The 25,427-nt window shown below is 43.3% G+C and overlaps 1 protein-coding gene across 1 annotated transcript in view; it reads right to left on the bottom strand.

The window, feature by feature from the left end:
- Positions 1-25,427, bottom strand: part of LOC137521734 (paired box protein Pax-6-like) — a 101,938-nt gene that overhangs the window by 55,304 nt on the left and 21,207 nt on the right. The window contains exon 3 of the mRNA XM_068241398.1: positions 556-714. Coding sequence (XP_068097499.1) covers positions 556-714 — 159 coding nt within the window. The remainder of the gene's footprint in view (positions 1-555; positions 715-25,427) is intronic.

Raw genomic sequence — 25,427 nt, 5'->3', positions numbered from 1 at the left:
CTGGACATTCAGAGGAGAAACATTCGGAAAAATGTAGGCAGTTCAAATCTGACAGAACCGACAGGTTTTGGGCCAGTCCATTTCTTCATGGGAGATTCTCAGGGTTTTCTTTGTTTTTAACAGTATTTCCTGAACAACTGTTTGACTGCCAGCATAGTAAGATACCAGCCAGCCTCCCTAATCACTTGCACACTATTTTGTCAGTTAGACTTTGCATCTGCTGTTCAGGAAATGCTGTTGAAAACAAAAACAAAAAACCTGAGAATCCCCCATGAGGAGATGGACTGGTCCAAAACCTGTACTGCTGTTCAGGAAATGCTATTGAAAATAAAGAAACTCTGAGAATCCCCCATGGGAAGATGGACTGGTCCAAAACCTGTCGGTTCTGTCAGATTTTAACTTCCTACCTCTTTCACGATAGTGGTCCTTTAAGTAACCATTTTTACAGAGAAAAATGGACCAGAGATTGAGATCTGTTAAAATTACTGGTATAAAGCAATTGCAAGCTCAGCAATGTTATATGAAAGAGGCCCCCAGCACTGTCCTATCACTGACCTTTTTCCAGCGCCTCTATCTGCTCCTGAGTGAATGATGTTCGGTTCCGCTGAAGTTTACGCTTCAGTTGTAGGCGGATCTGGGAGTCATCGAGGTCATCGGCGACTGCTCCTGTCTGATGTTCCGAGTCTAGACTGTTGTCCAGCTGCTGACAACTATCTGAAGAGCAATACGTCATGGGCATCAGTATGTGTGACATTTATATTTCACATTGCAAAAAAAATAGAAAATCGCTGTGTACTATATATTAGATAAGAAAAAAAAAACTGGATAGAAAAAAAATTGTTAAAATGATACCCTATGTTTTTTTTCGATTAATCCAAGTAATTTCATCCCGTAGGCATGCTTTGTAATTCACACTGGTGTCAAACCGCCCCCCCCCCCCCCCCCCTACAATTAGCACAAATAAAAATGCCATTATATTTGGTTACTGCTGCATTGGTGCCCATTTCATGCTACAAAAATTAAGCTTTCATTTGAAGACAACAGCAATGTTTTTTTTCCAGACATTGACGTCACCCAGCCCCCCTTACAGTGACACATGAACATGAAGCCAGAATGTGCTGCATGTGCACCCATTCATGTTGCACAAATCATTCCTCTATCTTTTTAAGTTATTGAGATATTACAGTTTTTATAAAGGTCAAACGTTCACTTAGATTCCCCCCCCAATAACAATATATGGCTGGGTGAACTTTTGACCTTTACAACAACCTTTCTCAAAAGCTGTAGAAGACAGAACAATGTTTTTTGCAGGACAAGTGGGTACAAATGAGGCACTACCCAACCATGACAGTTTCATGGCCATGCGTTGATGTACAGTATGTGTGTGTGGGGGGGCTGAATGATGTAATTATCTGAAGACTAAATAATTGCTATTATCTACAAAACAATAGCAGCACAAATCTTAGTTTTTGCAGCACAAATGAGAACAAATGTAGTCCTAACCAAACAAGATGGCATTTTTATTTGTGCGGATTGTAGGGAGGCCATCTTCTCAGAGCCTGCACTGGTAGTAAAAACATTTTGTCAATTTTACGTGCTCTAATAAAAGACCTTTTTTTTAATAAACTGGTCCAAATTCTTAAAGAGAGGTAAGATTACCTCTCTGTTTATAAGATTAACAACTTATTAGCCTATCATTCATGCACTGGGCGCCTCTACCACCATTTTAAGTGTACTACCTCAGCAGCTCTCTTTATTGTAGTGCTCTAAAGTGTAATGAAAAAGTATATTTTCCATCTAAGAAACAAACTGAGGGCAGGACTCAGCCGTTTGAGAGGATCCCATGTATTCCCTAAAGTTAGCAGCAGAACATCCAGGCAAGATTTGGCTCTGTTGCCTTGATGTCCTGCCGCTAACTTTAAGCTTCACCCCATAACCTCCTCTCACCATACAAACCCCACACCTTGTATCCTCCTTAACCTCATGGGCAGTAATCCCGAGCTAGGGTCGGGGCAGAAAAACGCAGCTCAGAGAGGTAATCCTGACCTTTGCTCGGGGTAGCCGCCGGAGGCTGTATGCAGAGTTGTGCAGCGGGCGTTTCAACATACCTCCCAGGGGATCCTGCCGTCGGCAGCCATTCTTCTTCCACTCTTCCGAGGCTCTGCTTCCCTCTGGTGAGATCGCTGGCTGTTGTCATGACAACAGCCAGCAATCTCACTTTAGGATTGCAGCGCCACCCAGAGGATGGAGGGAAAACTGCAGTGCTGGAGCCAGGAAGGTGAGTGATTGCTGGAACTGCTGCAGATCTCCCTGGCAGGATGATTTTTTCCAGGTTTTAGGGTCTGAAAGGGTGCAAAAACTTTTTACCGCTTTCAGACCCAAAATCCAGAAAGAATCATACCGCCTAGGGGGTTACCTAGTTCTCACTACTACCTCAACTCACTGTCTCTTCCCTCCTCTCTAAATCACGTCCTACTACATGCCTCCTTGACCCCATTCACTCTCACCTTATTAATCACCTATCCTCTACCGCTACACCTGCCTTAAACTCCCTCTTCAACCTCTCTCTCCAAAGGCATCTTTCTTTCCACACTCAAGCAATCCCTCATCATGCCTAGACTCAAGAATTTTACTCTTGGCCCCTCTTCCCATCCAACTACTATCCTACAGTGGTGTAAAAAACTATTTGCCCCCTTCCTGATTTCTTATTCTTTTGCATGTTTGTCACACTTAAATGTTTCTGCTCATCAAAAAACGTTAACTATTAGTCAAAGATAACATAATTGAACACAAAATGCAGTTTTAAATGATGTTTTTTATTATTTAGTGAGAAAAAAAACTCAAAATCTACATGGCCCTGTGTGAAAAAGTGATTGCCCCCCTTGTTAAAAAATAACTTAACTGTGGTTTATCACACCTGAGTTCAATTTCTGTAGTCACCCCCAGGCCTGATTACTGCCACGCCTGTTTCAATCAAGAAATCACTTAAATAGGAGCTATCTGACACAGAGAAGTAGACCAAAAGCACCTCAAAAGCTAGACATCATGCCAAGATCCAAAGAAATTCAGGAACAAATGAGAACAAAAGTACTGTAATTGAGATCTATCAGTCTGGTAAAGGTTATAAAGCCATTTCTAAAGCTTTGGGACTCCAGCGAACCACAGTGAGAGCCATTATCCACAAATGGTAAAAACATGGAATAGTGATGAACCTTCCCAGGAGTGGCCGGCCGACCAAAATTACCCCAAGAGCGCAGGGAAAACTCATCCGAGAGGCCACAAAAGACCCCAGGACAACATCTAAAGAACTGCAGGCCTCACTTGCCTCAATTAAGGTCAGTGTTCACGACTCCACCATAAGAAAGAGACTGGGCAAAAACGGCCTGCATGGCAGATATCCAAGGCGCAAACCACTTTTAAGCAAAAAGAACATTAAGGCTCGTCTCAATTTTGCTAAAAAACATCTCAATGATTGCCAAGACTTTTGGGAAAATACCTTGTGGACCGACGATACAAAAGTTGAACTCTTTGGAAGGTGCGTGTCCCGTTACATCTGGCGTAGAAGTAACACAGCATTTCAGCAAAAGAACATCATACCAACAGTAAAATATGGTGGTGGTAGTGTGATGGTCTGGGGTTGTTTTGCTGCTTCAGGACCTGGATGGCTTGCTGTGATAGATGGAACCATGAATTTTACTGTCTACCAAAAAATCCTGAAGGAGAATGTCCGGCCATCTGTTCGTCAACTCAAGCTGAAGCGATCTTGGGTGCTGCAGCAGGACAATGACCCAAAACACACCAGCAAATTTACCTCTGAATGGCTGAAGAAAAACAAAATGAAGACTTTGGAGTGGCCTAGTCAAAGTTCTGACCTGAATCCTATTGAGATGTTGTGGCATGACCTTAAAGAGACTCTGAAGCGAGAATAAATCTCGCTTCAGAGCTCATAAATAGCAGGGGCACGTGTGCCCCTGCTAAAACGCCGCTATCCCGCGGCTAAACGGGGGTCCCTTCACCCCCAACCCACCCCCCGCAAAAGTGTGTCGTAGAAAGGTCGCAGAATTTCCCTTCCTGGAGGCAGGGCTAACGGCTGCAGCCCTGCCTCCAGTCGCGTCTGTCAGCGGCGCATCGCCGCCTCTCCCCGCCCCTCTCAGTGAAGGAAGACTGAGAGGGGCGGGGGAGAGGCGGAGATACGCGCTGACAGACGCGCGTGGGGCAGGGCTGCGGCGGTTAGCCCTGCCCCAACCAGGAAGCGCTCCCCGGGTGTATCGAGGGGGATTTGGGGGTGAAGGGACCCCCGTTAAGCCGCGCTATAGCGGCGTTTTAGCAGGGGCACACGTGCCCCTGCTATTTATGAGGTCTGAAGCGAGATTTATTCTCGCTTCAGACTCTCTTTAAAAAGGCGGTTCATGCTAGAAAACCCTCAAATAAAGCTGAATTACAACAATTCTGCAAAGATGAGTGGGCCAAAATTCCTCCAGAGCACTGTAAAAGACTTGTTGCAAGTTATCGCAAACACTTGATTGCAGTTATTGCTGCTAAGGGTGGCCCAACCAGTTATTAGGTTCAGGGGGCAATTTCTTTTTCAAACAGGGCCATGTAGGTTTTGAGTTTTTTTTCTCACTAAATAATAAAAACCATCATTTAAAACTGCATTTTGTGTTCAATTATGTTATCTTTGACTAATAGTTAACGGTTTTTGATGAGCAGAAACATTTAAGTGTGACAAACATGCAAAAGAATAAGAAATCAGGAAGGGGGCAAATAGTTTTTCACACCACTGTATCTCTCTACTGTCCCTTTCTTCCAAACTACTTGAGCACCATGTTTACTCAAACTTAGTCCATCACTTAACCGCTAATTCTCTGTTCTATTATCTTCAGTATTAATTCCAAAACTGCCCTACTCAAAGTAACCAATGACCTAGTAACTGCTAAATTTAAAGGCCTCTACTCTATTCTCATTCTCCTAGCTCTCGCTTCTGCTTTCGATACAATGGACCATCCTCTCCTCCAAATCCTCTCATCCATGGGCATTCAGGATCTTGTTCTCTCCTGGCTTTCCTCATATCTCACAGATAGGACCTTCAGCGTCACTCATTCTGGCACCACCTCCTCTCCATGCCCTCTCACTGTTGGAGGCTCAGACCTCGGACCTCTCCTTTTCTCTATTTACACTTATGGTCTTGCTCATCAGTTCCTTTAGCTTTCAATGTCACCTATACGCTGACAATACCAAAATCTACCTTTCAGCCTCTGACTTGGCTTCTCTAACAGCTTGTGTTCCTGACTATCTCAATGCTATCTCCTCTTCTATGTTCTTCAGTTTTCTAAAACTCAGTATGGACAGGACCAAAATAGTTATGTTACCCACCCCACAGATCAAAATCCCCTGCCCGACATCGCAATCTCTGTTGATGGTACTTCAATCACCCCTGTCCCCAGGCCAGCTGCCTAGGTGTAATGCTAGACTCAACTCTTAGTCAAACCACTCATTGTTATACCTTGTAACCTGTTGTACAGCACCATGGAAGATGTTGGTGCTATATTACTCAATAATGATGATAATAAAAAGAGGAGCATGGTCACAATCAGCAGGAGGGTCCTGGACAGCGATGGAGGATCAGAGGACAGTATGGGAAGTCACTTTTATATAGAGATATCTGAAAATGGCTTTATTTCAGCAGAAGTAATGGTATTTTCCTGGTGAACAAGTTATTTGTCCATTTAGAATTAAGAAGTCCCTTGACACTTAAAGGGTACTTTAGCACCAATATAAATTTAAAAATGGGGGTAGCAGGAATGTGTAGTGGCCTCTCCTCATGCCTACCCCTTCACCCGTTCTCCATCCCTCTGCGTTACTGTGTACCAACCCCCGATTTTACTTCGTGGTCCGGAGGGACATTGCAGACTGCACAGGCGCTTCCCGGCAACGTGCATCCTTGATTGTGCACCGGGAGCACCCTGCGCATGTTTTGCAACGCCCATTGACTTTCATTACTTCTGCCGACGGTAACGCGCTGTTGACTTTGCGGTGGCTGATCAGGAACTTCCCATATGACGCTAATAGTGTGGTAGGCCCGATTGCCTTGCATTGTCATTGCGTTACCCTGCTGTACAACAGGGTAAAGCAACACACTTACAAGGCAAGTGTAAAAGGGGCCTTGAAGTTAATGTGACACTATCTGTATCTTGCTTCTCATCTAAAAACAATAAAAATTATTTAAAACACAAGTTTGTAAACTTTAAAAAAGTAAATACAAGGAACTGAAGACCAACATAGTTTTCCTTTAAAATCAAATAAAGCACAACTAAATGTTATTCTTTTGTAATGAGGTTTTAGCGGGTGAAAGACTGTAGCTGATAGCCGCTGTGTTCATGGCCCGCAATCCCCCTCTCTGCGGGATGAAGCGTACTCTTCTCCCCCTCAGGCTCAGCGACAGATACCAACAGAATGCTACAAGCTGCAGCACTGGCACAGAACAGGTTGTCATAACCCCGAGCTGCCGGCCCTTATGGCTGAGGCATGCTGGGAGCAGACGTACTGCTCTGTACCACAAGTCCACCGGAGGTGATGGCCGCTGGAAGCTGTACGTGTTGCCATAGTTATCAGGTGCTGCAGGGCATCTGCAGACTCCAATGCTAGTGTAATGACACGCAGAGATTTCTTTGGGCTCCAGTCACAAGCCAACACAGAACGCTGCAAGCTGCAGTCACTTCTGGTGTTAAAATCAATCAATCAACCGTCATCCCTGCTGACCACACAGTACTGCGTAACCCTTTACTGACCTGGACAAAATTTAACTATTCATGCCTGGGTGGAGTTGCTCCTTTGAATGTTAACATAACCCTTCCCACATAGGCCTTCATGTATGAAAATGTCTGCGGAACAGTTGGTTTTGTTGCCCATGGCAACCAACAACCCTGTTCTTGTTGCCATGGGCAACACATGCAATGTCTTTGTTACTTCTGTAGAAACATCTTCCTTTTATTCTGTAGTCTAATTAGTAATCGTAAGAATAGAGTACTGCACACTTTGTTGTTTATCAAAGTATTTATAGCAAACCGAAACTAATCGTTCCTTCAGCTGGTCTCTTGTCTGCCATGCCCTTCTGCATAGTGTAAAAGGAGCTTTAAAGGGAACCTTAAGCGAGAGGGATATGTAAGCTGCCATAATATTATTATTTAAAGCAATGCCAGTTGCCCAGCTAGCCTGCAGATCCTCTGCCTCTAATACTTTTAGCCTTATGCTGGGCATACACAAGTCGACCCGGCGGCTCGATTAGCCGCCGGATCGACTCCCGCCGCATCCCCGCTCGTCCCCGCAGGCGGCCGGATCGATTCCCGCTCGTCCCTGCGGGCGCTCCTTATCTTCCGCTCGATTCCCCACTACTGTCCGCCCGCGGGGATTGAGCGAGGTATCGACCCGGCGGGTCATCGGACCTGTCGGAAATTATCAATCGAGCCGTCAGCCTGAGCCGACAAACCTGACAAAGGAAAGAAGATTAGATAACAGAGATATTACAGTGACTGTGCAATTAGGAAAGCCTACAGTAAGTAGGGCCCGCGGTCGCAGGGGTCTCCGTGGCGACCGGGTCCGCCTCCTAAAGAGGCAAGGGAGGGGCCCGGGGCTTGGACCCCCCAGGTGTTAAAATCTGGCTCCCGGAGGCAGAGCAGGATCCTGCAGCGCAGCGAAGCAGCCAGTTTCTCCCGGAGGCAGAGCAGGGCTACGGCAAGATGGCTGCCGAAGCCCTGCACTAGAGACTATTTGTGTCTCCATTTGTGGATTTTTTTTTATTTGTACAACAGGTTTATTTTCTGGTGACTGACTGTCCCCACATAACGATTATTCTCTGGTGACTGCTCCCCACATAACGATTATTCTCTGGTGACTGTCCCCACATAACGATTATTCTCTGGTGACTGCTCCCCACATAACGATTATTTTCTGCTGACTGCCCCCACATAACGATTATTTTCTGGTGACTGCCCCCACATAACGATTATTTTCTGGTGACTGCCCCCACATAACGATTATTTTCTGGTGACTGTCCCCACATAACGATTATTTTCTGGTGAATGCCCCCACATTGCATTTATTTTCTGGTGAATGCCCCCACATTGCGTATATTTTCTGGTGAATGCCCCCACATTGCGTATATTTTCTGGTGAATGCCCCCACATTGCGTTTATTTTCTGGTGAATGCCCCCACATTGCGTTTATTTTCTGGTGAAAGCTCCCACATTGCGTTTATTTTCTGGTGAAAGATCCCACATTGCGTTTATTTTCTGGTGAAAGCTCCCACATTGCGGTTATTTTCTGGTGAAAGCTCCCACATTGCGTTTATTTTCTGGTGAATGCTCCCACATTGCGTTTATTTTCTGGTGAATGCTGCGCACATAACGATTATTTTCTGGTGAATGCTGCACACATAACAATTTTCTGGTGAATGCTGCGCACATAATTATTATCTGGTGAATGCTGCGCACATAACAATTATTATCTGGTGAATGCTGCGCACATAACTATTATTTTCTGGTGAATGCTGCGCACATAATTATTATCTGGTGAATGCTGCGCACATAATTATTATCTGGTGAATGCTGCGCACATAACAATTATTATCTGGTGAATGCTGCGCACATAACAATTATTATCTGGTGAATGCTGCGCACATAACAATTATTTTCTGGTGAATGCTGCGCACATAACTATTATTTTCTGGTGAATGCTGCGCACATAACAATTTTTTGGTGAATGCTGCGCACATAATTATTTTCTGGTGAATGCTGCGCACATAACGATTTTCTGGTAAATGCTGCGCACATAATAATTATTATCGGGCAGGGCCGGGCCGAGGCATAGGCTGGAGAGGCTCCAGCCTCAGGGCGCAGTGTAGGAGGGGGCGCACAATTCATTCAGTTGTCATTCCTAATTGTGTATGAAGCAGAAAGAAATAAGAAAAGGGGATACATAGCAGTGACTGCAAGCCAGATAACTAGATATTAAGGTGTTGGGGAGGTTGTGGGCCCTGTGGCCCTCTTAGTCTAATAGCAATCAGGGTGTGATGGCTGGGGCGGCAGGGATGGAGGGGCGCACTTTGGTGTCTCAGCCTTGGGTGCTGGAGGACCTTGTCCCTGCTCTGTTATCGGGTGAATGCTGCGCACATAACGATTATTTTCCTTCAGACTGGCTACTAATTGCCCTATTTCCTCTGGGTGCTGCGTATGTTTGCAAATTGAACGTGGCAGCCATGCTGCTGGAGAGCGGAATTGATATAGCCATGCCATGCACAGCTATGGGGATTTGGATATCTGTGTGCTTCGGGTTTTGCGAGGGGGGGGGGGGCTGTTGTTGCCGGGAAGGGGGGGGGCCCTCATCCAGATTCCGCATCGGGGCCCAGAGGTTTCTAGCTACGCCACTGAAGACAGACCACATTAGAACAGGTATAGGAACTTATAGGATAGAAGAAATAAGGCTGAAAATTTTGTTCCAGAGTCTCTTTAAGCAATAGTAGTTGTCTGGCCTCCCTGCTGATCCTCTACTTCAAAAGGTGGCCATGCATCAGGCGACTTGGCGGCTGATCAACCATCCGATTTGATTATTAGAATCGGAAATGTCACATTGTCGATCAGGCATGCACTTGGCAGCACCGATTTTCATCCGATCCGTTTGGGTTGGCCGCCAAGTCACCTGATGTATGGCTGCCTTAAGTGATCAACCAACCTCCTCCCATCCCTGCCCTTCTAGTGATATGACTCTTTGCCCAAATTTGAGGAGAAACTGAAGATAAGACTGGGCGGGCAGCTGGGTCACTAGCAAGGCCAGATTTTTTGATAGGTAATAAAGGCCCAGGACTTGGGTGGCTACTGCCTAAAGGGCGGCGGAACATGGAAAAGAGGTTGGTGATTATGGAAGAGATGGCTGCAAAAGTGTAGAAGCACATGGAAGGGGGGAGCTGTACATGAAAGAGAGGGACTGCTTCACATACAGTAGATGCTACATTTGAAACAGGTGGCTGCACCTGCTGAATCCGTGCTGCAGTAATAAGAGCCTTACATTGCAGGCTCACTAATCTAACTGGAGAAAGACATATTTATTAAAAATAAAATACTAGGTTACAAAGGTATTCTATTTATATATTTATCTATATAGGCTTTTCCCTATCTAGAATGTTGATACTTGTATTAGACATTCTTTGCCATTGGAAAAATCGAAGGGGTTGATTCACTAAGAAAATAGCGCAAGTAAACCCCTGTTACTCTTGCTATTTAACCTTCTGGGGACCGTGCAGTGTAAATCCTATGCCGCACTTGTAGCTGCCTAATTCTGATGCGGCGTAGGATTTACGCCACCTGCCATTTCTTCTCCTGACAAGATTGTGCGCATCAGAGAGGGGAGATTAAGCTGTCATATGACAGCTGACATCCCCCCTCCTGATCACGTGATCACTACGATCGCTGGCCGATCACAGTGACCGCTATTGGCAGCGGCAGTCTGAGGGGAAGAAGAGGACAGGGACTCGCCTTCCTGACGTTCCCCCGGCGACCGTCACTCCCCTCCACTCTGGCCGGCATCCCCACTCATTCTGCCTTAAGTGTCAGGTCCCGGCTTCATTACGTCATCAAGCTGCGACCCGGAACTTAGCGGCATGGTGAGCGGGGATGCCAGCCAGAGCGGAGGAGGCTAGAGCTGCTCATTGCTGGAGCCTAGGAGGTGAGTAAAGGCTGCTGGTGATGCTGGGGACACCCGGCCACACTGGGGACACCATGCCCAGCTATGCAAACTGGGAATCCGGCTGCTTGACCCCCCTCCCCCTAACTCGTCCCCCCCCCCCCCTTGCACATGTCAAATGGCCTGGTCCTTAAGGAGGGTTAAGCAGCCAGTCCCCAGAGGGTTAGCCTTGTGCACCTTAATGCATGCTATGCGTACTATTGGCCCATTAGGCTGCCTGTCATGACCTGCGCTGGCGTCCACCTGCGGATCTGTGCTTGTGTCCACCTTCTGTTACATTAGGTCTTCAGTGGTGCCACAGTGATACTGATCACCTCTATATTTGCTTTAAAGGGATCTTGAAGTGAGAGGGATAAGGAGGTTGACATTTATAATTAATTTTAAACAATACCAGTTGCCTGCCAGCCTCTAATGCCTGATACACACCATGCAATTTGCTAATTTGTAATCTGCTAATTCAGATTACATGGAATTTTGCATAATTTTTTACAATTTCTGACATACATAATTACAATTTGGACATTCAATTGATTTGTGTAACCCATTCGTAATTTCACGTAATTTGGCATAATTTTTGCATTATTTCATGCCGACTTTAGGAGTCAATAGCAAATTCCCCATACATCACCATCTTCATGATCATAGGTAGCAATTTGGTAATGACAAAATTACACGAACATTATGTGAAAATTGCTAAATTACAATTTCTGGTGATGTTTACAAACACAATAAATTATGCTTTTTCCCAAAATTTTGCATATGATTTTTCATTGTAAGTGCAAATTACAATGTGAAATTATGACTATGCAAAATGTGTGCTCATCACTACCCATCAGATAGGTCAAATCAATTATTTCCGACAGGTCCAATATGATTTCTAGTTGTTTTTCTAATTGATTTTCTGATCACTATATACAAAATCGATCAGAAAAATTATTGGATATTAGATCGGACCTGTTGGAAATTATTGATGCGGCCCGTTTATCTGATGGGTAGTAATGAGCACAAATTTCTCACAATCGTAATGTCACACTGTAATTCGCAATTATGATGCACAACCGTAATGCGGAATTTTGGGGGAAAGGCTGCCAAGAATTCCCCCACTGGGCATGCTATTCCACCTCCTGTTCGTAAAAAGATTTGCTGCCTAGATTTTTTTTTTTTTAGCTTTTTATTAAATGACCTCTCCAGCGAAAACAGTTAGCAGTTAAAATCTGACAGAACCAAAATGTTTTGGACTAGTCCATCTCCTCATGAGGGATTCTCAGAATTTTCTTAGTTTTCAACAGCATTTCCTGAAGGCAGTTGCTAAGTCTAACTGACAAAATAGTGTGCAAGTGAGTTGGGAGGCTGGCTGGTATCTTACTATTTTGGCAGTTAAACTGCCATTCAGGAAATACTTTTGAAAACAAGGAAAACTCTGAAAATCACCCATGAGGAGATGGACTAGTCCAAAACCTGTCGGTTCTGTCAGATTTTAACCGCTTACTTTTTTCGCTGGTGTGGTCCTTTAAAGGAAAATATTTAAATTCGTTTGGCAACCTCATTCCAATGATCTGCTTCCTGACCCTTGTATTGTTTATAGTATTATTATATTCATTAACAGGAATAAGGCTTCATCTCGATAGGAAACAATAACTGCGTATTACCAAAGACCGTTGCATTAACACTGTATAATCAAGTATTCTTATCTGCTTGTGAAATTCTTGACTATTGTGTTGATGAAGGTCTATCAGATGAATGCATATGATATGGTTCCTCTGTAAGGGGTGTACTGGTCTAGTTTCACAAGAGCTCAGCCTTTACTGTAACAATAACACTGATAAACAGTCTGGGGGAACAAATCAGTTTATCATGATCATTACTAATGCAGATTTTTTTTTATTTATTGTGAATGTCTTCTCAGAAGTTTATAAAAGTTACGTAGACACTTACAGTAACTATTGCCCCAAACTATCATTAATGAGGGTTTCAAATGGCCATTTTGGATTGATGGCTGTACATACACGCTGCTTGGCTGTCTGCTGTTCTGTTTTTTGTTGGGAGGAGGATAAGCTGAAAGTGCCCCACTGAAGGGACTACGTTTCAAAGACCACATTATGAAAAAGAGAAATACCTACTTCGAGAGAGGGAAGCCTCTGGATCCTCTAGAGGCTTCCCTCGTGTTTTAAGACTGGTACACGCCTTCAATTTTGATTGGCCAATGATTGGTCAAGTTTACCACCTCCATGTAGTATTAGGGGACCCAAGATTTTGAATACTATGAACAGATTTTGTAGGTAAGCTCTCATACTACATGGAGGGGGTAAAATTGGTCATTGATTGGCCAATTAAAATATGAAGTGTGTACCATACAAGTGAGTACACCTCTTGTACTTTTGTCAATAGTTTATTATATCTTTCCATGGGACAACACTGAAGATTTGATACAATGTAAAGTAGTCAACGTATACAGTTTGCTGTTCCATCAAAATAACTCAACACACCGCCATTATTGTCTAAACCACTGGCAACAAAAGTGAGGACACTCCTAAGTGCAGAATTTCAAAATTCTGCCTGATTAGATTTTTCCCTTCCCGGGATCATGTTACTCGTTAGGTCTGGTTCAGACGGACACTTGTGGAGCGTTCGGAACGTCGCGGTAAACGCTCCCATTCAAGTGAATGGGAGCGTTTACACCGAGCTTTTGCGCGCGTTTACACGAACGCGGCGTTCAGGTCCCGAATTTCGCTAGCGTTCGAGCTGCCCCTGGAAGCGACATGTAGCTTCCAGGGGGCGGCCAACCGCGACGGCTAATGTTCCTCTAGGGGAAGAAAAAACGCGACCACATCGGAACGCGACGCAAAGGCTACTGAAAGCCTGACCGCGCAGCCACCGCAACGCCCCCAAACGCGACGCCACGCAGACGTCCGTCTGAACCAGCCCTTAGGGCTTGATTCACAAAGCGGTGCTAACAGTTAGCACGCTGGTGAAAAGCCCTTTATCATGCCTAAACTCAGTTTAGGCATGATAAGTTTAGGTGTGATAAGTTTAGGTGTGATAAGTTTAGGCATGATAAGTTTAGGTGTGATAAGTTTAGGCATGCTAAGTTTAAGCGCCAACTGCGTTAGCACCGCAGTGCACAGCTGATCAAAAGTTTTGCGCTAGCAAAGACTGGTGCACTTCGTATAAAGTTTAATGGCGCTGCTTTGCGTGCGGGACTTTGCAAGCGATCTGAACTTATCTAAACTTAGCATGCCTAAACTTATCACACCTAAACTTATCATGCCTAAACTTATCACGCCTAAACTGGCTTTTCACCAGCATGGTGCAATGGTTATCATGCCTAAAGTCTTTTAGGCATGCTAACTGGGTTAGCACCGCTTTGTGAATCGAGCCCCTAGTGTTACAAGGTCTCAGATGTACAGTACAGACCAAAAGTTTGGACACACCTTCTCATTCAAAGAGTTTTCTATATTTTCATGACTATGAACATTGTAGATTCACACTGAAGGCATCCAAACTATGAATTCACACAAGTGGAAGTATAATACATAACCAAAAAGTGTGAAACAACTGAAAATATGTCATATTCTAGGTTCTTCAATGTAGCCACCTTTTGCTTTAATTACTGCTTTGCACACTCTTGGCATTCTCTTGATGAGCTTCAAGAGGTAGTCACCTGAAATGGTCATATTTTCAGTTGTTTCACACTTTTTGGTTATGTACTATACTTCCACATGTGTTAATTCATAGTTTGGATGCCTTCAGTGTGAATCTACAATGTTCATAGTCATGAAAATAAAGAAAACTCTTTGAATGAGGTGTGTCCAAACTTTTGGGGCTCGATTCACAAAGCGGTGATAACCCAGTTAAAGACTTTAGGGGCCTGATTCACAAAGCGGTTCTAACAGTTAGCACGCTGGTGAAAAGCCCTTTATCATGCCTAAACTCAGTTTAGGCATGATAAGTTTAGGTGTGATAAGTTTAGGTGTGATAAGTTTAGGCATGATAAGTTTAGGTGTGATAAGTTTAGGCATGATAAGTTTAGGTGTGATAAGTTTAGGCATGATAAGTTTAGGTGTGATAAGTTTAAGCGCCAACTGCGTTAGCACCGCAGTGCACAGCTGATCAAAAGTTTTACACTAGCAAAGACTGGTGCACTTTGTATAAAGTTTAATGGCGCTGCTTTGCGTGCGGGACTTTGCAAGCGATCTAAACTTATCTAAACTTAGCATGCCTAAACTTATCACACCTAAACTTATCACGCCTAAACTTATCACGCCTAAACTGGCTTTTCACCAGCATGGTGCAATGGTTATCATGCCTAAAGTCTTTTAGGCGTGCTAACTGGGTTAGCACCGCTTTGTGAATCGAGCCCTAGGCGTGATAACCATTTTATCATGCCTAAACTCAGTTTGGGCATGATAAGTTTAGGCATGATAAGTTTAGGTGTGATAAGTTTAGGCATGATAAGTTTAGGTGTGATAAGTTTAGGCATGCTAAGTTTCGATAAGTTTAGATCGCGCGCAAAGTCCCGCACGCAAAGCAGCGCCATTAAACTCTATGCGAAGTGCACCAGACTTTGCTAGCGCAAAACTTTTGATCAGCTGTGCACTGCGGTGTTAACCCAGTTGGTGCTTAAACTTATCATGCCTAAACTTATCACACCTAAACTTAACATGCCTAAACTTATCACACCTAAACTTATCACACCTAAACTTATCATGCCTAAATTTAGTTTAGGCGTGATAAAGGGCTTTTCACCAGCGTGCTAACTGTTAGCACCGCTTTGTGAATCAGGCCCTTGGTCTCTACTGTAAATATAGAGCAGCAGGGGCTTGATTTACTAAGCGGTGCTAACCTACTTAGCACGTCTAAAGTCTTTAGGCGTGCTAACCAGGGTGCTAAGTAGGTTAGCACCGGTTTTCTCAATCAGATCTCACATTTCAACTGAGTTTAGACGTGCTAAGGGCCAGTGCTAAAGTTAGCACCGTTTTGTAAATTGAGCCCCAGGTGTGTTAAATTTGGTGTTATCGCTCTCACACTCTCTCATACTGGTCACTGGAAGTTCAACATGACTTCGCACAGTTACAGAGTTATTTGATTAAAAAAAGACATTCATCCATCAAGTCTAACAAGAAAAAAATACATGAGTAAATATTAGGCACCTTTCTCTCCTGCACCCTCACATATCCCAGATGATCCAGGGGAAGGCAAAAATAAACCTTTACAAGGTTTGGGCCAATTAACCTTCAAATGGAAAAAAAATCCTTCCTAGTTCACACTACAAGAGCTTTTTAAGCGCTGGTGATTGTGAAAAAGCTCCTGCTAATGCAATGCTATGGAGGATTTTTACAAAATCACATCGCTCCAGTGAGAACACACACATAGAATAACAGTAGCAACAGCTTTTAAAATCACAAATTGCTTAGAAAAGCTCTTGTAGTGTGAAAAAGCCCTAACTCATGAAAGAGGAACTTAAAAAAAAGAATTGTTGCTCTACATAAAGATGACCTAGGTTATAAGAAGATTGCCAACACCCTGAAACTGAGCAGTAGCACAGTGGCCAAGACCAGACAGTGGTTTGACAGGACAGGTTCCACTCAGAACAGGCCTCACCATAGTCGACCAAAGTAAAGAGCATGTGCTCAGTGTCATGTCTAGAGGTTGTCTTTTGAATATAGACGTTGTCTGCAAGGCTGTTATCCCAGAAGAAAGCTTCTTCTAAAGACGATGCACAAGAAAGCTTGCAAACAGTTTAAAGACAAGCAGACTCAGGACATGGATTACTGGAACCATTTCTTGTGGTCTGATGACTTTTTTGCTTTAGATGGTGTCAAGCATGTTTGGCAGCAACTGGGTGAGCAGTACAAAGACAAGTACGTCTTGCCTACAGTCAAGCATGGTTGTGTTAGTGTTATGGTTTGGGGCTGCATGAGTACTACCGGCACTGGGGAGCTACAGTTCATTGAGGTAACCATAAATGCCAAGATGTACTGTGACCTACTGAAGCAGAGCATGACATCATCCCTTCCCTTTGGAAACTGGGCCACAGGGCAGTTTTCCAATGTGATAACCACAAACATACCTCCAAGTCAACCACTGCCTAGCTAAAGAAACTTAGGATAAAGGAGTTGGACTGGCCAAGCATGTCTCCAAACCTAAATCATTTTGAGCATTTGTTGGGAATCCTTAAACAGAAGGTGGAGGAGCACAAGGTTTATAAATCCCACTAGCTTCATCATGAAGGAGTGAAAAAGGATTCCAGTGGCAACCTGAGAAGCTCTGGTGAACGCCATGCCCACGAGATTTAAAGAGACACTGAAGCGAAAAAAAAATTATGATATTATGATTTGTATGTGTAGTACAGCTAAGAAATAAAACATTAAGATCAGATACATCAGTCTAATTGTTTCCAGTACAACCAGTTGTTATCTCTATGCAAAAAAGCCATTAAGCTCTACGACTTTTAAAGTCGTGGAGAGGGCTGTCTTCTGACTTTTATTATCTCAACTGTTAGTGAACAAATTTCTTTTTCTCTGCCAGAGGAGAGGTCATTAGTTCACAGACTGCTCTGAAAGAATCATTTTGAATGCTGAGTGTTGTGTAATCTGCACATATTATAGAATGATGCAATGTCAGATAAAACACTATATATCTGAAAATAAATATATGAGAATATTTTCTTTGCTGCTAATCTTCTAGTAATTATTCATAGTACACAACCAATTCATTATATCATATATTTTTTTCGCTTCAGTGTCTCTTTAAAGTGGAACTTCACCCTAAACAAACATACTGCCATTAAGTTACATTAGTTATGTTAATTAAAATAGATAGGTAATATAATCTCTTACCCACCCTGTTTTAAAAGAACAGGAAAATACAGGGAGAATTATTAGGCAAGTTGTATTTTTGAGAAATAATTTTATTATTGAATAACAGCCATGTTCTCAATGAACACAAAAAACTCATTAATATCATAGCTGAATATTTTTGAAAGTAGTTTTTAGTTTGTTTTTAGTTTTAGCTATTTTAGGGGGATATCTGTGTGTGCAGATGACTATTACTGTGCATAAACAAAAACAAATCAGTGACCAATATAGCCACCTTTCTTTGCAAGGACACTCAAAAGCCTGCCATCCATGGATTCTGTCAGTGTTTTTATCTGTTCACCATCAACATTGCGTGCAGCAGCAACCACAGCCTCCCAGACACTGTTCAGAGAAGTGTACTGTTTTCCCTCCTTGTAAATCTCACATTTTATGATGGACCACAGGTTCTCAATGGGGTTCAGATCAGGTGAACAAGGAGGCCATGTCATTAGTTTTTCTTCTTTTATACCCTTTCTTGCCAGCCACGCTGTGGAGTACTTGGACACGTGTGATGGAGCATTGTCCTGCATGAAAATCATGTTTTTCTTGAAGGATGCAGACTTCTTCCTGTACCACTGCTTGAAGAAGGTGTCTTCCAGAAACTGGCAGTAGGACTGGGAGTTGAGCTTGACTCCATCCTCAACCCGAAAAGGCCCCACAAGCTCATCTTTGATGATACCAGACCAAAACAATGCTCCACCTCCACCATGCTGGTGTCTGCGTCGGACTGGAGCTCTCTGCCCTTTACCAATCCAGCCACGGGCCCATCTATCTGGCCCATCAAGACTCACTCTCATTTCATCAGTCCATAAAACCTTGAGATATTTCTTGGCCCAGTCTTGACGTTTCAGCTTGTGTGTCTTGTTCAGTGGTGGTCGTCTTTCAGCCTTTCTTACCTTGGCCATGTCTCTGAGTATTGCACACCTTGTGCTTTTGGGCACTCCAGTGATGTTGCAGCTCTGAAATATGGCCAAACTGGTGGCAAGTGGCATCTTGGCAGCTGCATGCTTGACTTTTCTCAGTTCATGGGCAGTTATTTTGCGCCTTGGTTTTTCCACACGCTTCTTGCGACCCTGTTGACTATTTTGAATGAAACGCTTGATTGTTCAATGATCACGCTTCAGAAGCTTTGCAATTTTAAGAGTGCTGCATCCCTCTGCAAGATATCTCACTATTTTTGACTTTTCTGAGCCTGTCAAGTTCTTCTTTTGACCCATTATGCCAAAGGAAAGGAAGTTGCCTAATAATTATGCACACCTGATATAGGGTGTTGATGTCATTAGACCACACCCCTTCTCATTACAGAGATGCACATCACCTAATATGCTTAATTGGTAGTAGGCTTTCGAGCCTATACAGCTTGGAGTAAGACAACATGCATAAAGAGGATGATGTGGTCAAAATACTCATTTGCCTAATAATTCTGCACTCCCTGTATTTGTGATTTCATGGGGGCAGCCATCTTTTTGGTTTAAAGGAGGTGACAGGGAGCATGAAACACAGATCACTGTCCTGTGTCCTGATCACCCCTACCAGCTGCGCACTAGGCTTCAAATCTCAAATTCAAAATGTAAAAAAACAAATTTGCGCCAAAACAGCAGAACAAGAACAACAACATCAGAAATCCCATCATGCTTTGCACAGCATCAGGGGAAAAATGCCCGGGCAGTTTTCTTCTGTGCAGCTAAAAATGAGGCTTAAGTAAGAAAAACAAATTTCTGATGCTGTGAAACTGTTAAAGAAACACCAAGCCTTTTCAGTGCTGCTGAGTAGATTTTTAGTCTGGAGGTTCACTTTAAGGCAGTGCTGGAAAACAATGGGAACACACACAAAATATTGACACTTTGGGCAAAATGTTGACGCTCATAGGAGTGTACTAACTTTTGTTGCCAGCAGCTTAAATATTAATGGCTGTGTGTTGAGTTATTTTGATGGGACCGCAAATGTACATTGTTGTACAAGCTGAATACTGACTACTTTACATTCTATTAAAGTGTCATATCTTCCTTGAAAAGATATAATAAAATACAGTAGAATCCCTTTAAAATAAACTTCAAGGGACCTGACCAAGTAGTTTACTATATCAGAAGTTTACTGTATCAGGATTGGTCATATATTGTATATTCATACAGGTGCATGGGCGGGACCTGGGGACTGAGTTTACTATAGCCAGAGGTTTACAGTATAACAGTTTACTAAATTGTACTGTATTTACAAAAATGTGAAAGGTGTACTCACTTTTGTGAGATATTATAGGTACAGTAGATGTCCACATCATCAATTATACCATCTGACTGGCATGAATGGTGATCAGTTTTAAGTCTTTTTTTCTACGAATCATAATCTCACACAGGCTCTACTGAGAATTAGAACAAATAAGTTCTCCAGTGTTGGACTAGAACCACAATAGCATATGAGGGACAGAGGAATATCTGCAGCTGTGTATAACTGCAGAGCAGTGGAGTAGGGACAGAGGTAGCAGAGGTTGCAACTTCAACTGGGCCCTTACTTTAAAGATCCCGCCTAGCATCAGTCCTTACATCCGCTCTATTGGTGCTATCACACCTCAAAACTTTTTGAGAAGAGAAAGAGGGACACTTTAAGACACGCCCCTGCCACACCTCTAATTACACCCCTGCCACACCCCTCACCATGCTTACCACTAAAAATTAATTCTGTAAGCAAAATATGTAATTTTAAAATTCAAATCACACTGGTTCTTACTAATATCACTAGTTTTTCTTCATAATAATATTCAAAATTAAGAAATATATCAATTTAAAGTATGGGAATAGAGTTTGAAGTCAATTAAACACATTTTTCAGTAGAAAACTCATGTATTTACACAGATCTGTACATGAGTCTCTGGGGCAACTGCCATTCACTAAGTGCTTTTGAAAATAAAGAAAACCCAGAGAATCCCCCATGAGGAGGTGGGCTAGTCCAAAACCTGTTGGTTCTGTCGGATTTCTACTACTTACCGGTAATTTAAGTGACAGCAACATAGGAGACAAAGAGGTACTGTCCCTCCAAAAAAGGGACAGTTGGGAGCTCTGGTGTTATAGTGCCCATATTTACCAATATGCCTGCTTTCCATCCTGGCCATAAGGTATGGCACAGCTAGGGAGATGTACAAAATTTGTCACAAAGCACCCTCAGATTTTCCAGGTTTGGAATACATAAGTGAAAAAGCAATCTATTAGTGTTTTTTCTTTTTAAAATTGTCTCCTATTACTGGTACGTGTCTTATGCTGGGAATACACCCTAAGTTTTTTTAGCAGATAGATGGTTCAACAGATAATTTTCGTCATGTCCGATCTTATTTTCGATCGTTTTTCTGATCGATTTCTCATAGAAGTGAATTGAAATTGATAAGAAAAGATAAAAAAAATCGATCGGAAAATCGATTGAAAATAAAATTGGATGGTAAATCAACTGAAAAATCTCATTGCGTATTCCCAGCACTACATTTGCAACTGTCACACCAGGGTCATATGAGCTAATGGTGTTGCTAAAAAGTTTGTAAAGTAGTAATTGTGCAGCTGCAACCACCACATGCCGCCTTTGTTTGTATCTAAATAATTTATTTTTATTAATTCTTTTTTGAATAATTGCAGACTGTCCTAGATTTAGTAAAATAAGTCTTCATCACCATGAGGCTTCAATGGCACAAGATCTAATTCATTAAACTTTCAGCAAAGCCCCTGTGTTCTGATATGACCCAGGTTGAAGTGATATTATCATCAAATTTCATCTATAGTCTAAAGCTTTAAACAGCATAAAATTAACAGTTTGAACCATCTAGTTTTCAAGGGTTAAAGCTCATGCTTTAGACTTTATTTAGCTGCTAATCGATAAGCTTGCCTTTGCCAGCCACAATTATCAGATTGAGCTGGAAGTGTACACACTGTGTTTGCTCAGCAGACAGTTACCAAGCAGCAGTGAGCAGTTACCAAGCAGTAGCGAGCATTTACCAGGAAGCAGCAAGCCGTTGTAAGAGTTCACCAGGCTTTTCACTGCCTATCAACTCCTCGTGTGAAAGGGCCCTTATAGTGTTTCATATTCCTTTTTGATTGTTTAATGTTTTAGAGGGAAAAAAACGTTTTGATGAAAATACCACTTGGTTGGGCTGTCAGCATCAGAATGGCTGACAGCCCAACTACCAAAACAATCTCCAAACCGCTGACCATTTTAAAAATTGCAAGTCCTCCACAAACCACAGCACAGTTTCTTCTCCAAGATCTCAATTCCAACACACACTTGACACCCACATGATTTATACATGATGAGGTCATAGCTCTGGAATTTCCTAACAGTAAGATGGGCATATTACATAACTATGTACACCAAACAGAAGTGAGGAGCACATCAATGCATTGAGCATCACACACTTTAAAAAGCAACACTCCTAGTATGACTAGACCCTGGGGAGTACTTACAAAACATGTGCAAGTCTCCTATGTTCACACCCCCTTTTCCCAACCAACTTGGAGACCCCAACGGCCGGGGGAGGGGCATCTGCCAGGTGTCATATTACAGTGCAATCACCATTACACCCCCAATCTGTGTGGCCACAACAACACGTAAGCCGGAGAGGGGAATAGGCCCTGTACTAGATGGGAAGGTAAGAACTTGGGAGTCCCCACAACTCATGGCCCCCGTTACTCCCCCAGTCTATCACGTGACTTAGTGACCACAACAACACATGCCCTGGAGAGAAGAGGGGACCCCTATACTGCAGGGGGAGGTAAGAACTTGTGGGTCCCCCAAAGCTGACAGCCACCATTACTCCCCCAATCTATAACATGTGCCCTGGAGAGAAGAGGTACATGAAATTCGGGTATCGGGTGAAAAGGGCGCCTGAGCTGCCTGTATGAAAAGGGCGCCACCATAGACATCAATGTTATTTCTGGAAATATGGGCTACAAGGTGTAGAAAAGGGCGCCCGAGTTTTGATATAGGCTACAAGCGGGCTCCCCTTTGTAGCCCATATTTTTTCGGCTACAAGGTTTTCGGCTACAGTAGGGCGCCCCTTTGTAGCCCATATTATTGCCTTTTTTTGAAGCCGAAGTTTTTATATGAGCTACAAGTGCTGGAAGCCGAATTATTTCATTCCCCCACTATCCATGGCGGCCTGGAGGGGGAATAGTAATTAACACATCCCGGAGTATTTTTGTAGCCAAAGTTTTTATATGGGCTACAAGCGCTGAAAGCTGAATTTTTTCATTCCCCCACTATCCATGGTGGTCTGGAGGGGGAATAGTAATTAACACATCCCGGAGTTTTTTTGTAGCCGAAGTTTTTATATGGGCTACACCAGGTGACTTTTTTGTAGCCGAAGTTTTTATATGGGCTACACCAGGCGCCTTTTTTTTTTTTGTAGCCGAAGTTTTTATATGGGCTACACCAGGCACCTTTTTTTTGTATCCGAAGTTTTTATATGGGCTACACCAGGCGCCTTTTTTTTTGTAGCCGAAGTTTTTATATGGGCTACAGCAGGCGCCTTTTTTGTAGCCGAAGTTGGTATATATGGGCTCCACCAGGCGCCCTTTTTTACAGGCGCCCTTTTCATATAAACCCGAAATTCGGGCACCAAGGCAAATTTGGGAGCAGGAACAGGGCCGATAGTAGAATATCAATAAATTTACAGATACTCTACTATTGAAAGTGTTACTTTTTGTTAGTAAAATATTGGTAATTGTTACCAATATTTTTACTACTGATGCCTAACCCTAACACCCTGGTGCAGCCTAACCCTAAGACCCCCCTCGGTGGTGCCTAACCCTAAGATCCCTCTCCCTGGCAGTGCCTAGGTGGTGCGGTGGTGCTTAACCCTAAGACCCCCCGGTGGTGGGTAACCCTAACCTTCCCCCCAACCGCACAAACCCCCTTCCCAACACCTAACCATTACTACCCCGTGCACTAAGAAAAAACTTGGGGATTTCACACAGCTCACAGCCACCATTACACCCCCAACCTATAACTTGTGCCCACAACAACAAATGCCCTGTAAAGGAGGGGCTCCTGTTCTGGAGGGTGTGGTAATAACTTTTTCAGCTCACAGCCACTATGCAGTTGCAGAGTGCTTTCCCTATTTCTACGCATCCGAACAGACTTCTCTCCAGTCTTCTCTAGCTTTGAAGTACCTCAGTAAATTACAGCAAATCCCAGATGAAAATAAACTGATGAGATAGATACCCGTATCTATCCTCCTACTCCTAAAAAAAAGACTTTCTTAGATATCCCATAGTTTTACTTGATGCTTAATCATTTACAATGTAGATTTCATGTTTTACTGTCTCTGCTCAGTGGCAGTCTATTAAGTGTCCTAGAACTATAGACCTTTTTATATCTATCCCCTGCAGTCAGAAGCTGTTCTCTGTCAGGAAATAGTTTTATGGCTGTAATTCCTTATCAGTGAGGGTATTACGCTATAATCCGACAAGGGTCCAACAATAGAGAAACCGTCATTTGCATGCCTGAAAGATAACTCTTTCAGGCAGGAAAAGAAAAAAAGAAACACAGCCTAGTCATTACGGTGATAATCTTGGCACTGTACATACACATGTCTATCTCATATTGGGGTTGATTCACTATAACAAATAGCATGTCTTATCAGAATTAACATACCTTATCACGGTTAACATGCCTTATCAGAGTAAACATGCCTTATCAGAGTTTGCGTGCCTTATTAACGTTAGCGTGACTTATCAGAGTAGCATAGCGAGCGCTACGAACTTATGCCTGCTAATTGGCAATGACCAGACCTCCACTCATTCTGCCCTGAGCCCCTGCAGATCACTTTAAAGAACATTATCCCCGCACTTTGATTGGCCCAATAGGCTGCCTGTTAAGTTTTCTGTCAAGTGACAGGCAGCCTATTGGCCCAATCAAAGTCCAGGGATAATGTCCTTTGATTGGACCCTCAGGAGCTCAGGGCAGGACGAGTGGAGCTCTGGTCATTGCCAATTAGCAGGCATTAGTTTGTAGCGCTTGCTATGCTACTCTAATAAGGTGTGTTAACTCTGACAAGGCATGGTTACTCTAATAAGGAATGCTATTTCTTAGAGTGAATCAACCCCCATGTCACATGTCACCTCAGGTACACATGAAGTCCAGTATGTTTTACACACAAGTTCATTTTGTGTAAAGCGAATTTGCGGTTGAGCTGCACGTCTTGTTGATGTGCCCTCATGCCAGGCAACAATGCCAACTAGATGCCACTATATAAACCAATGTCTGATGCTGCAGTTTATTCTCACCGGCTGAAACCAGCATTCACTGGGTCACACAACATACCCCAGATCTATTATTATGTTCTGACATGTGATTTGTCACACCGCAGGTTTCGGCTGACCTGTTTTTGCAGAATTAATGTGTTAATGTTTTGCTTAGCTGAAACTTATTATAGGAAGGTAAAAAAAAAAGTTAAAAACAACCTTCCTAATGCATAATTAAAGTGTTCTTAGATAGGCTGAGGCAGTGTGCAGAAGCAGAACATGTGCAGCTCTGCAGACAGCTAGGCGAACAGGGTGCTTCCTGCCTCAACCACAGCACAAGCGCGGTCACTGACTGCAAGCCTCTACTGACTCAGCAGCGCTGTGCATCTCCATCTCTTATCAGCTGCTAGATCACATGAAGATATAGCAGTAAGAACACTAAAGCTACGCACACGCTGGTCTGAACCCGGCCATGGCGGGCGATAATAAGAGGCGTTGCTAAGAACCTGGAATCAGACCAACTCGTGGCCAGTGGCCAAACAACGTCTGCTAGAGATGCCAGATCTCTAGCGATCCTCCATGCCCAAGCACCACATGACTGCATTGCTCTCGCACT

This window comes from Hyperolius riggenbachi, chromosome 6, assembly GCF_040937935.1.
Source record: "Hyperolius riggenbachi isolate aHypRig1 chromosome 6, aHypRig1.pri, whole genome shotgun sequence".
In the NCBI taxonomy this organism is placed as follows: Eukaryota; Metazoa; Chordata; class Amphibia; order Anura; family Hyperoliidae; genus Hyperolius; species Hyperolius riggenbachi.
The sequence above is the reverse complement of the archived record's forward strand: the minus strand, read 5'-3'. Positions and strand labels throughout refer to the sequence as shown.